General features: G+C 41.3%; 1 protein-coding gene across 4 annotated transcripts in view; it reads left to right on the top strand.

Moving 5' to 3' along the window:
• NCKAP5 (NCK associated protein 5) overlaps positions 1–17,639 on the top strand; it is a 1,043,181-nt gene that overhangs the window by 953,159 nt on the left and 72,383 nt on the right. For all 4 annotated transcript variants that reach the window (XM_040228410.1, XM_040228409.1, XM_040228412.1 and 1 more), the window contains 2 exons: positions 11,823–12,137; positions 16,177–16,313. In XM_040228410.1, the coding sequence (XP_040084344.1) occupies positions 11,823–12,137; positions 16,177–16,313 (452 nt within the window). The remainder of the gene's footprint in view (positions 1–11,822; positions 12,138–16,176; positions 16,314–17,639) is intronic.

The raw sequence follows: 17,639 nt of genomic DNA, 5'->3' as shown, positions 1-17,639 counted from the left end.
TCGATTAGGATGAGTCTAAATCATTTTCTTCATGTTGGTTCTGGTTCAGGTTCATTGAGTCTCTTAGATTTTGGGTTTATGCTTTTATTTTTAATCAAATATGTGCATTTTTGGCTATTACTTCACATAATTTTTCCTTCCAGGGCTCCAATTATACATGTTTAGACTGTTTCATATTGACTTCCAGGTCACTGATAGTCTAACTGTTTTCTCTCTATGTGCGTTATTTTGGAGAATTTATTTTGTTATGTTTTAAAACTCACTGATTATATCTTCCTGCTATATCTAATAGCTCTGAAATCTACTGTGAATTTTGTATAGTGTGTTTTTTTATTTAGATGTGTTTTTTCCTGTCTACAGTTTCCACTTGTGTATTTTTATTATTTTAATATCTCCTAATTATGTTCCAGTTTTACTTTATATCTTTGTACATGTTTATGACATCTACAATATGTTTAAGTTTCTTATTTAATTTCATGGTCTCATTACTTTGTTTCTACTGATTAATTTTTCTCTTGGATATGGAGTGTATTTTCCTGCTTCTTTTCATGCCTAGTAATGATTTTTGATTGGATGCCAGAGATTGTCAATTTTTGTCAAGCATTGTTGAGTGCTTGATTTCATTACATTCCTATAGTGTTGTTCTTTATTTTGGGGTGCAGTTATTTACAGATTAATATTATTTTTCAAGTTGCTCTTAAGTTTTGTTATGACAATCCAAGGGAGACTTTATTCTGGAATGATTTAGCTTCATGACCATGGCTTTACCCTTTTTAGGACTCTATCACGTGGTCCATCTTTTGAAAGGCGTATCCTCCATGGATGATGGAAATGTAAACTATTTTCAGCCTTATGTGAGCTCAAAAAATTATTTAACCTACAGCTTCATAGTCATTGCTTCTCTGACCTCATGAATCTCATGCCTGTGCAGGTTAATATATAGTTGAAGACTGTAAGAAAATTGCAGCTATTATCCTTTCTTTCCAAGACATAGCCCTGCAAATTCTAGCTGCTTTGACTACCCCCCACCCCACCGCCGCCGCCACCAACACACACATGCCTATATCAACCTCTTCAATTCAGCAGGCCCTCCAGACTCTGTTCATGTTTCTCCTCTTCATTTTCAGTCTGGAAGCCATCACCCAGCAGTTGGCTGCAGACATTACAGAGCTCACTTCATTTGTTTTCCTTCATCCGGAGATCAAGTTCGATGCTCCCTGCTGTCCAATACCTGAAAACAGTGTTTAATAGTGTATGTTGTTCCTATTATAGTTAATCCTTAATGGGCAGAAGCAAAAGTCTCTATATATTTTTACCCATATTCATATCCTTTGGTCTGTTGGATTTCATTACTTCTTTATTATCTTCCTGTAGAAACAACCATGGAATATTGGAGAGTGGAGAGTGACAGCTGAACTGGAAAGATAGGCTCATATCTATTTTAGCCTTCTCTTCACCCACATTTCAGCTACGGTCACATAAAAGAAAAATAAATGATCCTTGAATATCCACTTAAAATAGATTACCTTATATTAATTAAAATACTGAACCAAGCAAGTAAGGCACATGAAAGTGAATTTTTTTTTTTATTTTAAATTTCAGGGCATGAAGATTTAAGCTTTTTTCTTCCTTTCTGGATACAATTTGAAAAATCATTAGCATTGAATATATAGAGAGACAAATGGAGAAAAACATCTATGAGCTTTAAATTCTTATCATTCTGGAGCCCTTTATTAAATATTAATAATGACTGTAATAAAAGCAAACTAAAATAATTTATAATTTTAGAGTATGTAAAATTTTAATTTAAAAAATAGGTTTGTAATACATAGGATGCTTAAGCTCTTATAAACATTTTAATATTTTTAATCTGTTTTTAAACTGATAAATCTGAATCCCCTCATGCTCCTCTATTTTTATAGGCTTCCTAACAAATTAAGTTGCTTTGACACTCTTCCTGCAGCAGCTTACCTCCAATTTATTTCCTTTCCTCCCTTTCCTCACTTGCCTTATCAGAGCAGATGTTATCCAGGCAGGTAAAATGGAGAGTAGAGGCAGTTGTCCATATAATTCAGGAAACCTGATAATGAGTCTTAGAGATTTAGAAAGACAGATTTACCCATAATAGCCATCTGTGTCTATCAGATTCACCAGATAATTGTTCAACTTTTCACTTCCTTTTGGCAGAGCAGATAGAGATGGAGTGAAGCTGAGAGAGAAGTTAGATCATTAAACAGATACAAGGATAGCCTTTTAGGATAAATATGCTGTATCTTCTCTAAGGGAAAATTGTAATTTACTAATTTGGTAACGTGATCTGAGAATACAATACCTCTTTGAACTAAGGAGAACCAGTAAACACTGTTTGTTTAGAACTTTATTATGCCTTTTAAGGGCTTCCCTGATGGCTCAGGTGGTAAAGAATCCAACTGCAATGTGGAAGACCTGGGTTTGATACCTAGGTTGGGAAGATCTCCTGAAGGAGGGCATGGCAACCCACTCCAGTATTCTTGCCTTGAGACTCCCCATGGACAGAGAAGTCTAGTGGACTGCAGTCCATGGGGTCACAAAGAGTCTGACACGACTGAGTAACTAAGCACAAAAGCAAAGCATGCCTTTTATAAGCACCAGTCCCAAAGTGGATTAAAAGAAACAAATAGCTAAATTATTATTAGACAAAGAGGGGAAAAAAACTGAGATCAGAGCAATTATGTCATGGATATAGAATGAGTAAGAATAATAGGAAACAAAAGAGAGAGATAAATTAGCATTTCTTAAATTAGGAAAAAAAATGATGGTCACAGGTCAGGGCTAGAACCATTGTGGTTCTACATTTTGGTGGTACTCTAGAAAGTTTTGCTAATAAAATTAAATTTTTTTTTCAATAAGAAAAGTATCTGAGGAGGACAATACTTGATATATGATTAGGAAAGTGGTTGATTGGTAATCATCTCTCTGTGCAGAGATGGGAGTAATCTATATTGCATTCTGATTAATAAGGACTTTAACCTGGAAGTGGTGACTTCTGAAACAAGATGCAAGAATCTGGGATCCAGGTCTGTTCCTAGACTACCTGACCAAGTCAAGCAAATGCTGGTTTTTAAACTGTAGTGATCATGTTACCCTGCTCTTATGAAAGTGAAAGCGTTAGTTGCTCAGTCATGTCTGACTCTTTGCAACTCCATGTCTGATTCTTTGTGGCCCCATGGACTGTAGCCCACCAGGCTCCTCTGTCCATGGGATTCTCCAGGCAAGAATACTGGAGTGGGTAGCCTTTGCCTTCTCCAGGAGATCATTCCAACCCAGCAGTCGAACTTGGGTCTTCCGCATTGCAGGAAGATCCTTTACCATCTGAGCCATCAAGAAGACCACAGTAAATACCCTGTACAAGTCTGACCACTGTTTTACAAGACAGGCACAGTAGTATAGCAAGACACGAAGGAGTTATGTGAAGAGCTCAAGATTTTTCAGTCTAGAGGGATAAGAGTCTAGAGAAAATTATTAAAATTTGTAAAATCAAGAAGGATTTGGAAAGTTGCATAAAAAAAAAATCTCAGAATACTTGACCAAGGGCCATCCCAGAAACCTTTGAAGAGGTTGTCTTAATGTCAATGACAGGAAGGAACATATAGCAAACTTAAGGAATTCTCTCTCAAGGTTTATGCCAGATGAATAATTACATAAATTCAAGAAGGGCTTCTGTGAATTCATGGTCAGCACAGACATTTGGAACATATTCCTGATCTTTTCCAATTTATGTCCTTAAGTCATATCCCACTACAATATTTTATGTGACCTTACTACTAACAGTATTAGGTCCACAGGATACCAACCCATCCTGAGGTAGCACGTCTTTTATGTTGGTTTAAATAACTTGTTCTTCACCTTGACAAAGGAGTTTTATAATGTTTTTTTTTTCTTTTCAAAATATGTGTTATATTACCTCCCTTCATTTTTTCTCATTTCCATTCCCTGTATACCAGTGTTGTTTGTTGTCGTTTGCTCGCTAAGATGTGTCGACTCTTTACAACCCCATGGACTGTAGCCTGTCAAGCTCCTCTGTCCGTAGGATTTTCCAGGCAAAAATACTGGAGTAGACTGCCATTTCCTTCTCCAGGGGATCTTCCCAACCCAGGGATCAAACCCGTGTCTCCTGCATTGGGAGGTGGATTCTTTACTGCTAAGTCACCAGGGAAGCCCATGTACTAGTTCGCCAGACCCCCAAAGTTCCAGTCTTCCTTCATATCAAAGAGAACACATGGGTGGGAAAACAAGTTTGCAGTCTCCTATATATTTTTAAAATCTCAGAAAGCTTAAATCCAATTTGAACTTAGAAGCTAAGTCTCCACATGCATTCTGAAACCATCAAATTGAATTTACTCTTCCAGAAGGTCATCTTAATGCCACAGTCAAAAGTTACCCAACGTTTGTGAGTAAATAGCCAGTATAGTCATTTTAGACTACTTTAACAAAACCACAGAGTAAACTTAGAATGAATAACCTCCATGTAATTGATATGACTTTGGCAACAGACTTACGGCTTTTTTTTTAACTTGTTTCAGCCATACAGATGAAGAGAAGGATGTGCAAATAAAGAGATCTGTTCTCCCATCTGCAGTTTAAGTTTATATTGCCAGTGCCACATGTAGCTTAAGATGTTTAGGAACTTGGAGAGAACTCCTGAAAAGACTTAGGTACATGAACAATTACCTTATAGGAACGTATGCCAATTAATAATATGGTATGAATGTTAAACACCCGTAAGTTGCTCTTTCTGGCTGGTAAATTACACTGGGTCCTTATTGCATGTTTGGCTGAAACTTTGTAGATATGATCAAAGTTCTCAGAGTAAAAATGAGTTTGGGTTTTAAAGTTTTCCATTTTCTGAGGATTTATGAGTATGGAAGGGAGGAAAACAGTGATATTGAATGAAGTAGTTTGCTTGAATATATAAGCGAGAATAGATCATTGCACCGAAGCAAGTATATAACATTTTAGGATAGACTGAAAATCACAGCTTGCTAATTTGGGAGTGTTCCCTGAGAATGTAATAAGTCTGTGAGCAAAGGAAAATCAGTAAACCTCATTTGTCTAGGCTTTTTAAAAAACCTTTTTGGTGTCAACTCCAAAATAGATTTCTTGAGAGAATGGGCTCCATCTTTTCTATACACCAGGCAGCTTGCAACCAACTCCAAGTACTTTGCCTCATGTTTGTAATTGTTCATGACAATGTGATCAACTAATCCCCAAGGAAATGGCTGTCACTTGGCACTTGCTTAGGAAATAAACAGGGTAGCTGTTTAGTGAAATGTACTCAGGTGCTGCAGTAGAATTCTGACCACAGAGGCAAAGGTTTGATTAGTCTTCAATTCTGTGACAGTACAGGTATCATGTACCTGCAAGAGGCCCTCACCTCTCCTGACAACCCCTTCTGGAAACTTTCTGAGCACCTACTTTGTAATATGTACTGTGCCAGGCTTATCACCAATGAGCTATGGTTATATGAAGTCAGAATAGTTTTTTAAAAAATCACTTTTTTGATACAGCCAGCAGGTAGCCAGGAAGGTCATCAAGCCTCCTCTTTCCAACTCTGGAGCTTATTCTCTTTTCATTTCATTCTTCTAAATATTTAGACTAATTGGGAACTCAAGGCACATTTGCTTAAGTCTGTCCTATGCAATAATCTCTTTGGACAGATATGTTAATAATACCAGGAGTTTTGGTTTACATATTCAAGCAATTAAAGATTTGTGAGATAGGATCTGTGAAAAAAAAAAGTTGAGATACTTTATCTGCAAAAGAGAAGGCTGAGGAAAAAATGATTTTGTGGCCCTTCCCAGACACTCCAAATCAGTGCTAATGCAGATTCCACCAACTTGGAAATTTATATTATCTGAAGCAGTGCTGGAAATAAGATTTTCCCTTTGCAGCTATTTTTGAAAATAATGTTATAATGTAAGGGAACAGTGTGAAACAAGTTTGGAAGATTCAAGAAGAAGACAATTATAAGAACAAATTGTTTTAAAAGAGAAAATCCTCACTGTTTTATGTAAAAAACATAAGAAGTTACTAAACAATTGCAACTGTTCACTACAAGTAGTTCCCAGCAACTTGCCTTCGTGAGAACTTGGTTCTTGTACAACTGTGGGTGCTGATATTAAAGGCAGTGCTGACACTCAGCTTGGCATCTGCATTCCTGAGGATGAGGGCTGGAGGAATGATGCCAGACCTGGGACCTCCAGCCCAGCGATGCTTTGAGGCAGGGACGGGACTAAGGTGGATGCTGAAGCCCCATTGCCTGTGCTATCCTTCATCTTGGTCACTGACCTTTGCTCTAAGGGCTTGGAAGTATTAAGAAATCTGTCTTTAAAATATTCAGTTATTCTGAATGATCTTATCCCCCTGGCTATCTGAATCAATGAAGTCTGGCTGTAAGAGAAATATAGCTACACAGAAAAATGAAGTCAGCTGTTTTCTCTGGTTGCTGAAGTGAGATCAGAAAGCAGCAGTTTGGGGTTTCAAAAGGAAAAGTTCATATTCAACTTAATCTCAGGAAGAATTTTCTAAAGATGAGAGCTGTTTTTCATCCACCTCTTGTTTCTTGCACTCCATGTGAGCTGACTATGTGTCAGGCACTGTGCTGAGTATGGATGATGGAGAATAAACCAGACACTCTCTCGGCCTATAAATCTCATCATCTCTATCAGCATATAATTGCTATTCAGTGGAATAAAGGTAAAGTAGAGGCAGGAATGGGCTTCCTGTGAATTCTGACGAGATGGGTAAAACCCAGTCTGCCCCCAGGATGCTAGTTGTCTAATAACACTTATTTTGAGAATTGCTGCCATTTTCTGAATGATAGCTATGTACCTGTTCCAGGCATTGTGCTATTGTTTATTGTATGCTGTGTTTCTAGTCCTCAGAGCACCTCTATAGTGGAGGTTATATAATCTAATTTTCAAATGAGGAAATTAAAGCCACCTGCCGGGGGCGATTCGGGAGCAGAGGGCTTATGCTCACTGATGAGCTGAGTGGAGAGTTTGTATTGCACATCCTAAGTTAACAGTTGAAAAGCCCCAGGTTGAAATGTTTCTCCAAAATGTCTTCTCACCACCATCGCATGCAGAATGTCACCCTTCTTGGTTGCTCACCCCTAGCCCACTCATCCCCTCTCTCCGGCACAATAAATCCCTCTTTACTGAAGTTTTGAGGCCAGACAGTATTCCTAACCCAGGTACTCTTAACATTCTTCCCAAAAAAGAAGGGCCTAGAGATCCTTCTATCAGCTGTTCACAGACTGCAAATCTGTTTGTTTCCTTTCCTGCCACAGGTATGCAAAATAAAGGTGATAGTAAGAGAAGGTCCCAAGTCCATAGTAAGGAAGAGATTCCCTACCATGCTGATGTGCCATGAATGGACCCCAGGTGTAATGAGATGTTGAGCCCTCAGGTCTCAGGTGGCCAGGGGTCCAGGAGCAGGTGGTGTGTTCCTTGGTGAGTCAAATAATTCTTGTGTGTGCCAAGACTTTAAAAGGACTGGGAAGCACTGCTGTAAGTCATCTCATGAAACATCTGTGGCTTATTGGTGGTGATAATTGAGAAAACTTACCTTGGAGACAGAAAGCAAATGGGATGACAAGTTACCAGGGACAGAGAAGTCATTGATGACCTTGAGAGAATGAAACCTGCCGATCCACCTAGTGACCCAATCCTTAAACTCATTGGCAAGGCTCTTCTGGCAGCTATTTTCATAGACACAAAAATGAACTTAGACTTGCTGAGGTCAAGGCTGAATCAATTCATTGTGGATGCAAAGCCAGCGTGTGCCTTTGAACTTTATTCTTCAATTCAGTTCAGTTCAGTCGCTCAGTCATGTCTGACTCTTTGTGACCCCATGGACTGCACACCAGGCCTCCTTGTCCATCACCAACTCCTAGAGCTTACTCAGACTCGTGTCCATTGAGTCGGTGATGCCATCCAGCCATCTAATCCTCTGTCATCCCCTTCTCCTCCTGCCTTCAGTCTTTCCCAGCATTGGGGACTTTTCCAATGAGTCAGTTCTTCGTATCAGGTGGCCGAAGATTTGGAGTTTCAGCTTCAGCATCAGTCCTTCCAATGAATAATCAGGACTGATTTCCTTTAGGATGGACTGGTTGGATCTCCTTCTGAACAAGGGACTCTCAAGAGTCTTCTCCAACACCACAGTTCAAAACATCAATTCTTTGGTGTTCAGCTTTCTTTATGGTCCAACTCTCACATCCATACATGACTACTGGAAAAGCCATAGCTTTGACTAGATGGACCTTTGTTGGCAAAGAAATGTCTCTGCTTTTTAATATGCTGTCTAGGTTGGTCATAACTTTTCTTCCAATGAGCAAGGGTCTTTTAATTTCATGGCTGCAGCCACCATCTGCAGTGATTTTTGGAGCCCAAGAAAATAAAGTCTGTCACTGTTTCTACTGTTTCCCCATCTATTTGCCATGAAGTGATGGGACCAGATGTCATGATCTTTATTCTTATCTTTTTCAATTATTTTGTGAGTTCTTATAATTCCCTGGGGAGGGGGGCGGAAACTGACTTCAAAAGTACAATATCTAACACTTTTTTAGGTTACAGTATTTTTTTTATGAACTGTGAGAAACTTATAGTGCCTTAAAGAAACTACATAAAGAAGGTGTCAGCATTTTCAGTATAAACTCTATTTCCAAAGGTTTTTGCATTCTGGAGAAATTTTGCTTGAGGGGGAACTTGGCATATGCTATCTGAGTTCCTGACTGTCCACACCTCATTTCATAGGTACTTACAATTGAGTCCTTCAAATTCACTACATTTGGCATCTGTAATTTTTAGAAATAAAAAGATGGCTTTAATAGCAGATGACTTCTGAGGTTAATGCCGACGCACACAGTTCTGAGAGAATGAGAAAACTCAGGAATACCAGAAGTTCTGTTTATAGATTCTAACCAGGACAATATCGTGGAGGGAGAGAAGGAAAAGAAGAATAATTTAAAGGGACAGATGTAAAAAAATGGTGGTGTCCTCAGAAGGGCACGAGAGTTTGACTTCCTTTATCATTCTTCCTACCCCAGATTTCTCCCTGTCCTATTCCTTGCCTGGTGTTCCAGGCCAGGCAACATCAACAGGCTTTGATGTCTGGGGCCTTTCCCCAGAAAATCACTAGAAAGTTTGCCAAGAATCCTACTTTGCTTTTTGAGTCTGCATTTCAGGGGACTATATTAACCCATAAAATGCCTACAGAATTCTTCAACCAAGCCAAAAAAGATATTGCCCTTAGAGGCAATGCCTATCACCAAGCCCAGAGAGGTAAGATTAAAAAAAAAAACAACCCTGGCATGGAAGTCTACAGATGCGATCCAAGAGGGTGCAGGAAGAGAGACTGAGTAACTGTGGTTCTCAGGAACCACACAGATGCCAGAAATGCCAACCACTGACTCCATTTTCAGGATAAGCGCGGGAGCCAGCTGGTACTCAGGGCCAGCACCAGTTCCAGAGGGCAAGCTGGGCTCTCTGACCAGAAGTAGGGGGCCATTGTGTGTGCTTTCAGCTCACAAGGCTGCCTTAGTGGCTGTTAACTGAGCCATTGACTGAACAGAACTCTAGAACTGTTAATTGTAAAATCCAGAACTGAAGCATCCTGAAGATGCTGGGAGGAAATTATTATGGCAGGCACCCTGGGGCACACAGGGACTGACACACCAAAGCAGTTACATTCCATGAATTTTTGATCCCATCCCTAAAGACTGATCCACTTGGCTTCTGTGTGAGATTGAAACAATTTAGATAGTTAAAATTGTCCCAAGTATAACATATGGACATGCTAAACATGAGGAGTGCTATATATCTAGGTTAGCATGAAGAAAGGACACCAAATTTTGAATAAGAAGATCTTTCTTTTCTGGCTGTGCATTCCCATACAAACAGCTGAGTATTTTTCTAAAAGTCTCTTTTGTAGCAATTGAGTTTGCTTAATTGAGGAGAAAATGAACAGAGAAGATAATGAAGAATCTGGGAAGCTGAGTGAGAAGAAAGCTGACCGGGTGGAGGCCCTGAAATGAATGGACCTAAAACTTAGCCCTTGTGGTTCTAGGAAAGATCTTAGACTATAGCTGTGTGATTCAGGGCTCCTGAAGTCCATGACGAGTCTCTTGAGATCAGATGGCATGTGAGATGGCTAAATGGCACCATACTGGAGAACGGATGTCTGCACCTTCCTGCTAACTTTCACTTTGGAGACTGAATCCTCTCTTTTGATGGGAACTGCATCTTCCTAAGAGCTTCTAAAACCAAGCACTAATCCTAATAGAACCTATAAAAGTCAGCTCTGTACCCATCTCCACCCGCTTTGTTTTCACCTTAGTATCTGGAAATTTCCAGAATTCTATTACTCAGAGCAAAGAGGTTTCGAGGGGGAGAGTGGGAGAATAGGCAGATCTGCTCTTCAGATACTAATTGCTGTACATTCAGTGAGATTTGTAAGAAAAATCCTCAAAGATAAACTATATACCTATCATGTATCTACTGGAATCTAATAAATATCCCTAGCATATTGTCTATGTCATCATCCATTATTTCCTTCACTCAGCTATTGATGGTGTGCTAAATTTAAGAAATTCCACAGTGAACGTATTTTTATTCTCACAGCAACTCATAAGGAACTTGAGACCTTGAGGGGTTAAGGATCTTCTGTGGCAAGTTCACACAATTGGTTATTAGCAGAGACCAGACTCCAAGCACCACTGAAATGTTAGTTGTTGAGCCTCTTGGTACAAAGATCATGACATCTTCTATTACATTCCTCACCATGCCTAACACAGTGCTAAGATGTTCCTATTCCCCAGTCCTAGACTAAGATGGTCATATGAATTATACTAAGGATGTTTCATTCTAAGATTGTAATGTGAACAGGAGGCTTTTGGGTCACAGGCAAATCTTGGAAGCTATCTCATTAGCTTAGATAAACTACACCTCATTTCAGGAGTTAACTATGTAATAATTTTTTTCAGATATTATATTTTTTTCTTGGATAAAAAACATTTTGAAGTTGAGATGTAACCAGCAGAATATGTCACACATACGGTGAAATCAGCTTGGTTTGTTTTGGCGAATAGTGGGATCCCTGGAAACAAGAACTCCAAAGGGCACTCATGAGTTTTGCCATTGAGAAAGGTAGATGGAAAGGCAGAAAGTGGCCCTGTAACCTTCTCAGTAAGATCTTAGATGGCAGTGGAGTCAAAGGAAGCCCACACGATAGGTGATGTATTTGGGGGGAATGCCCTTGTAGTCTGTGAATTACTTGTCCTCACAGTCAAATTGAGAGGCCAGAGACTTAGTGAACTACCGGACGGATGATAATTCATGGTAAAAGATGCACAATCTCCTTTGTTAGGACATCACTTCAGTTTGTTATGTGTGCTCATTACTCTTCTTATTTCAGTTAATAAATGTCACCCGTTGATTGAAGTCATATGGTTCTCAATTGAAATAAGAGTGAGCAAAAATAATTTTTGGCCTCTAATGACTGTTCTTTTTCTCTTACAACTCTAGACAACTGTGCACATTGTATGTACACATGACTCTTTCTGTCAATGATGGCCAGCCTTCTAACTTCTTATTATGTTATGAGAATATGTCTGTGTTCAAATAAATGTCTGTTTCATGCCACTCTTTAGAAACTTACTACACCCTTAATAGTACTTCTTCATTCTAGATATCCCCTTTCCTCCAGACCAGATCCAAACGCTCATGATCCTTTTCTCCTTTTATGTGAACCATCTCTAACCCTCACTATGTTACTCTGTCTAGAAACAAACTGCCAGATGAGGACCCTGGACAGTGGGATCGGAACCTTCCCACTCCCAGACTCAGGAACTCGCGCAGCGGGACGGTACATACGCCAAGCAGACTCCCCTGAGGACACTGACCCCATCCTGTCTCTCCAACCGGCCCTTTGTGCAGCTTCTTCCATGAGAGCCCAGACCCTTGAAAGAGAAGTGCCTTCCTCTGCAGATAGCCAGGGCTCTGCAGACAACGCCATTGTTCACTCCACATCTGACCCCATCATGACTGCCAGAGGGATGCGACCTCTTCAGAGTCTCCTCCCTAAACCAGCCTCCTCAGGTACAGTGCCCCTTACCTTTCAGATGAGATTGTTTTCTCATCAAAGTCATGTACTTGCTGACAAAAATGGAAAACGGGCAGCAGAAAAGGTTCCCACCAGGTCAGTCAATGGCCTCTGCCCATTGGAAGTGTGTATACATGAAATCTCTTTATGTCCTCAACCAAAAAGTTACAAAGTGAAGTGAAGGCACTCATTCGTGACCGACACTTTGCGACCCCATGGACTGTAGCCTGCCAGGCTCTTCCATCCATGGGATTCTCCAGGCAAGAATATGGAGTGGGCTGCCATTGCCTTCTCCAGGGGATCTTCCCAACACAGGGATTGAACCCAGGTCTCCGCACTGCAGGAAGACTCTTTAATGTCTGAGCCCCCAAAAGTTATAAAAGTAAGTACTGAACATCATCAACTCAGTATTATTTAAGGAGCCTAGGTTGCCCTATGGAGAAGGCAATGGCACCCCACTCCAGTACTCTTGCCTGGAAAATCCCATGGATGGAGGAGCCTGGTAGGCTGCAGTCCATGGGGTCGCTAAGAGTCAGACACGACTGAGCGACTTCACTTTCACTTTTCACTTTCATGCATTGGAGAAGGAAATGGCAACCCACTCCAGTATTCTTGCCTAGAGAATCCCAGCGATGGGGGAGCCTGGTGGGCTGCCATCTGTGGGGTCGCACAGAGTCGGACACGACTGAAGCAACTTAGCAGCAGCAGCAGCAGGTTGCCCTAGTGTCAAAGAACCCACCTGCCAATATGGGAGACCTAGGTTTGATCCCTGGGTTGGGAAGATCCCCTGGAGGAAGGCATGGCAACCCACTCCAGTATTCTAGCCTGGAGAATCCCATGGACAGAGGAGCCTGAGGGGCTGTGGTCCATGGGGTCGCAAAGAGTCAGACACAAACTGAAGCAACTTAACATCCACATGCACAAACACACATAAAGGAAACCGGCTGGTAAGCACAGGTATATGGACATATAAATTGATACAGAGAAACCTATATGACATACACTTCAGATTTTATCTTTTAAATCTTAACTTTGAGTATAGACCAATCTAGGCCCAAGACATAAATTTAGCTGAAATGTTGTTTGCCCTCTAACCAGAAACATATGTCTTCTGACATATTCCTATCCTGTTCAAATGTATTTATATGTTGAACTATAAAAAATGTAGTTTGATATATTAGCAATAGATTTTGCATTAATGACAGTGGAATGGAGGGAGCCTTCCACCTGAGAAGAACTATCCTTTGCTACAGTCAGTTGAAACAGGTTTTCATGATTAAAGACAGGACCAGGCTAAGGGTCAAAGTTTTTTCACTGTTCACTCAGGATTAAAAATATTTATTACAGTTCAGGATGACAGTAAATAATTTGTAACTTGTATGGCCCATGTTGCATTTATGATGTGCATAAGCATATGAGCTAGAATTCTGAAGGCTTTCATTTATGATTTGATGATGAGAAAGCAACCACAAGTAGAGATTATACCAGGGGCTTCTGAGAAATTAGAAATGAAGACTTTTCATTAAACATCTTTGAATCAGAGTGATTGGGTATTTCCATGGCTGAGTTCTTCCTCCACACAGTAATACTAACTGCTGTGAATGTTTCATCACAAACTTCTGCTCATCTCAAGCCAAGGCTACATTTTAAAAGGCCTGAATGCATATTATTTTTGAAGTAAATGCATTGTTAATTAATGACACAGCCTCCAGAGATTCAGGGGCGAAATCGTAGTTATAGATTATGTGCTCCATGCCTGACTAGCCACATGTGTGACCTCAATTCAGCAACTGGCTACCGAGCAGACTCCATGATTAAACACTGTCATTAAAACAAATTGAATAGAAACCGCAAGCCTTGAATTGCTTCGTAGGAAGAGAATAGGAAGGAGATTGTTCTGATCTTGCTGCTAATATTCAGTGCTCCAGTTTTCTAAGGTTTGTGTCTTAATTAAATCGTCATGAAGAGTTATAAAAAAAACAAAAAGTGGTATATGGTAGAGAGTGAGGTCAACACGACGCAGGACATTTTTGTGCTGTCCATCCTGAAACTTCCTGCCCACCTTAGGATGGTGCTACCATGTATCAGAGGCAAGGCCTGCTTTCCAGGACTTCTCTCTCTTCTGTGACCATTGGTTACTCATCTTAAAAATTAAGGAACAGAAAACTAGATGGAACAAAAGGAAGGTAGTTCCATGAAGTCACTTCTGGTTAAAATATGTATTGGAATTGGTTATTTTCTTATCCCCATATCAAAAATGGAAGTAACTGTACAGATCTCCCATTGCTGATGAAAATACGATTACTTTGCTTCTGCTCACAAGCAAAATGCTACTGAGAGGCTCTCACAGCATGTCCTATTGATAATCATTGAGGCTGGAGCAATAATAACAGCAATTCTCCATTCCGACATGAGGAAGAGCTACACTGTGCAGGTTAGTCTGCTATTATGTGTTATGGAGGAACTCTAATCGTTCTCTGCTAATTGCACCCTGGGCCAGCAGCAACCCCTGGGAGCTTGTCAGAAATGCCAGTTCTCAGACCCCACTCCAGACCGCTGAATCAGGATCAAAATCTGAAGTGTTACAAAATCTCTGGAGGTGTATGCACATGTGAGCTTGCACAGTACTGCCCAGTGAGATCTTTAAGGGCCTCTGTGTGGTCATGTATGGGTGTGAGAGTTGGACTGTAAAGAAGGCTGAGCACCGAAGAATTGATGCTTTTGAACTGTGGTGTTGGAGAAGAGTCTTGAGAGTCCCTTGGACTGTAAGATCCAACCAATCCATTCTGAAGGAGATCAGCCCTGGGATTTCTTTGGAAGGAATGATGCTAAAGCTGAAGCTCCAGTACTTTGGCCACCTCATGCGAAGAGTTGACTCATTGGAAAAGACTCTGATGCTGGGAGGGATTGGGGGCAGGAGGAGAAGGGGATGACAGAGGATGAAATGGCTCGATGGCATCACGGACTTGATGGACGTGAGTCTGAGTGAACTCTGGGAGTTGGTAATGGACAGGGAGGCCTGGCATGCTGCGATTCATGGGGTCGCAAAAAGTCAGACACAACTGAGCAACTGGACTGAGCTGAACTGAACTGAACTGTGCAGTCTCCCAAACCACCTATTTCAAAATGGTCTTCATCAGGTTGCTAGGAAAATCAGGGCTCCCTAATCAACCATGTTTGGGAAAAACTGCAAATTCAAATCCTCCCTTTGGAAATCATGACTGTCCCCATCAGCACAATGAAGAGTCCAAGATGTTCTCCAAAAATGAAACCCATTTGTTCATTGTATATTAACACATGCATATGGAATCTAGAAAGCTGATACCAGTGAACCCATTTGCAGGACAGCAGTGGAGATGCATACATAAGAGAACAGACTTGTGCACACAATGGAGGAAGGAAAGGGAGGGATGAAATGAGAGAATAGTGTGGAAACATGTCTATTACCATATGTAAAACAGATAGCAAGTGGGACTTTGCTGTGTGACACAGGGGGCTCAACCCAGTGCTCTGTGATAACCTCGAGGGATGGGATGGGGCAGGAGGTGGGAGGGGGATTCAGGAAGGAGGGGATATATGCATGCCTGTGGCTGATTCATGTTGATGTATGGCAGAAACCAACACAATATATGAAGCAATTATCCTCCAGTTTAAAAAATCTTTTTTTTCCCTAAAAAGAAGAAATCTATTTGCTATTTGATGTGTTAATATAACACTACCTGGAGAATGATCAGTGTTTCCCAAGCAGTTTGCCCGCTAAATGCTTTGTAACCTGGAAAGTCTGTCAACATCTTGAGGAAAAGTGGTCCGAGGGCAGTTTGCCTTTGGGTCTCCGAGACTGAACATACTCTAACAGTGCATACAATTATGCAGACATTTCTGTTAGCAAGACTTGCAGGGGACAGAATGTTGGCAAACCAAGCTTTTGCCATGTTTCGACCTTTTTCATTATTTCTATATGTCCTCCCTTCCTCCCTAAACTTGTAAAGAGTTGAAGAAAGCCAATTGTGATTTCATTTACATTTCCTCATTTAGGAAAAATCAGTTCCCAAATGCAGAGTGAAGCCGAGCCAAGGTCTCAAACTTGTTCATCATTTGAATATGTCGAAAACACAATGGCGAGCAAACCACTTCCAGCCTGGGAGGGTGATGGTGCTGCTGCAGAGACCCAGGTAAGGAGAGATCGCCAGGAGGGCACCCTCCATCTGCTGGGCCTGAGTGGGAAAAATGACCTCCTTAACCACTTCTGTGGTAGAGTTAATGTTAAATCAAATTTGTTGTGGTTCAGTGAGGAATGACCAAGGCCCACAGCTCTCCTTTTTTCCTGAATTATTAGATAACACTGTGTTCTTGTAACTCAACTGCTTCTGCCCATCTGCACCCTGACTCTCGAGGTAAGGATTCTCTGCCCTGATGAGACATTGTGGGACTGTCATTCACTCTCCCAAACTGTAACAGCACCACTTAGAATGAGTTCATGATTATTTTTTCATTATCTTATCAGTTACATTAACTTTACCTTGCACCTATGAAACAGGTAAAGCAGGCGTGATTATATTCCCTTTAGGGATTAAGAAACTGAGGCCTGGAGTGATCAAATGACTTGCTGGGGTCAGTGAGACATGTGTTTCTTCAGTCCTTGTCATTTTCACAGTCCCTCGTCCTTCATCCTCCCTGAGATGGCACACCACAGGCCTCCTGGCATGTCATTGGACCTGGGGAGGAGCTCAGGGCTGAGGGACTCTTGGTTCTTCTCCAGGAGCTACATGTTATTTTCTCCTTAGCACCCTCCCACTTACCTCTTCCAGCTCATTACCTGGGCCATATTCAGCCTGTACATGATTTCTCACCTTGTCCTTGGGCTAGCCCACTTTGGGGTCTTTGGTGGTGCCCACACACAGTGAGAAGAGTGGGTGGAAAGACATAAGAGTCAATCACCAGAGCTTCCTGGCTCTTCCTTGACCCTTCCTGCTTCTGCCACCTCAGCTCTCCCACTCCTGGCATTGGGAGGCCCCGTTACTATTTCTACTAGGATTTCTACCCAACCGTGATGAGCCCACATCAGAGATCCCACATAGCCAGTGTGGTGGAGCCTTCTTTCAGCCTTTAACAGCTCGGTATGGACATGGGGACCTGGATAAGTAGGGGAAATGATGCCCTGGGCCCATAGCCTCAAAGTGCAGCAGAGGACACCAGCTCCAGAGATGCTGGACTGCAGCCAGGGTCCAAAGGAAAATTACCGTGGCACTAAGATTAGAACTCAGCCCTCTGAATTCCATGTCCAGCACTCAGAACAGGGGTCTGAAAGGCAAAGGAGTAAACAAGTGTGTTTTGTCATGCCTTCATCAGACACAGAAATGTTAGGCTTTTCTCAGTTTCCTCTAAAGCAGTAGCTGCCACATGTAAGCGGACATCAGAATCATGTGGAGGGCTACGCGGGATGTGTATCTCGCTGCCTGCACCCAGAGTCCGGTTTGGTATAGATGGGGCTGCCTGCA

The sequence above is a fragment of the Oryx dammah genome, unplaced genomic scaffold (genome assembly GCF_014754425.2).
Source record: "Oryx dammah isolate SB20612 unplaced genomic scaffold, SCBI_Odam_1.1 HiC_scaffold_27, whole genome shotgun sequence".
NCBI lineage: Eukaryota > Metazoa > Chordata > Mammalia > Artiodactyla > Bovidae > Oryx > Oryx dammah.
This window is presented reverse-complemented; position numbering and strand designations above follow the sequence as displayed.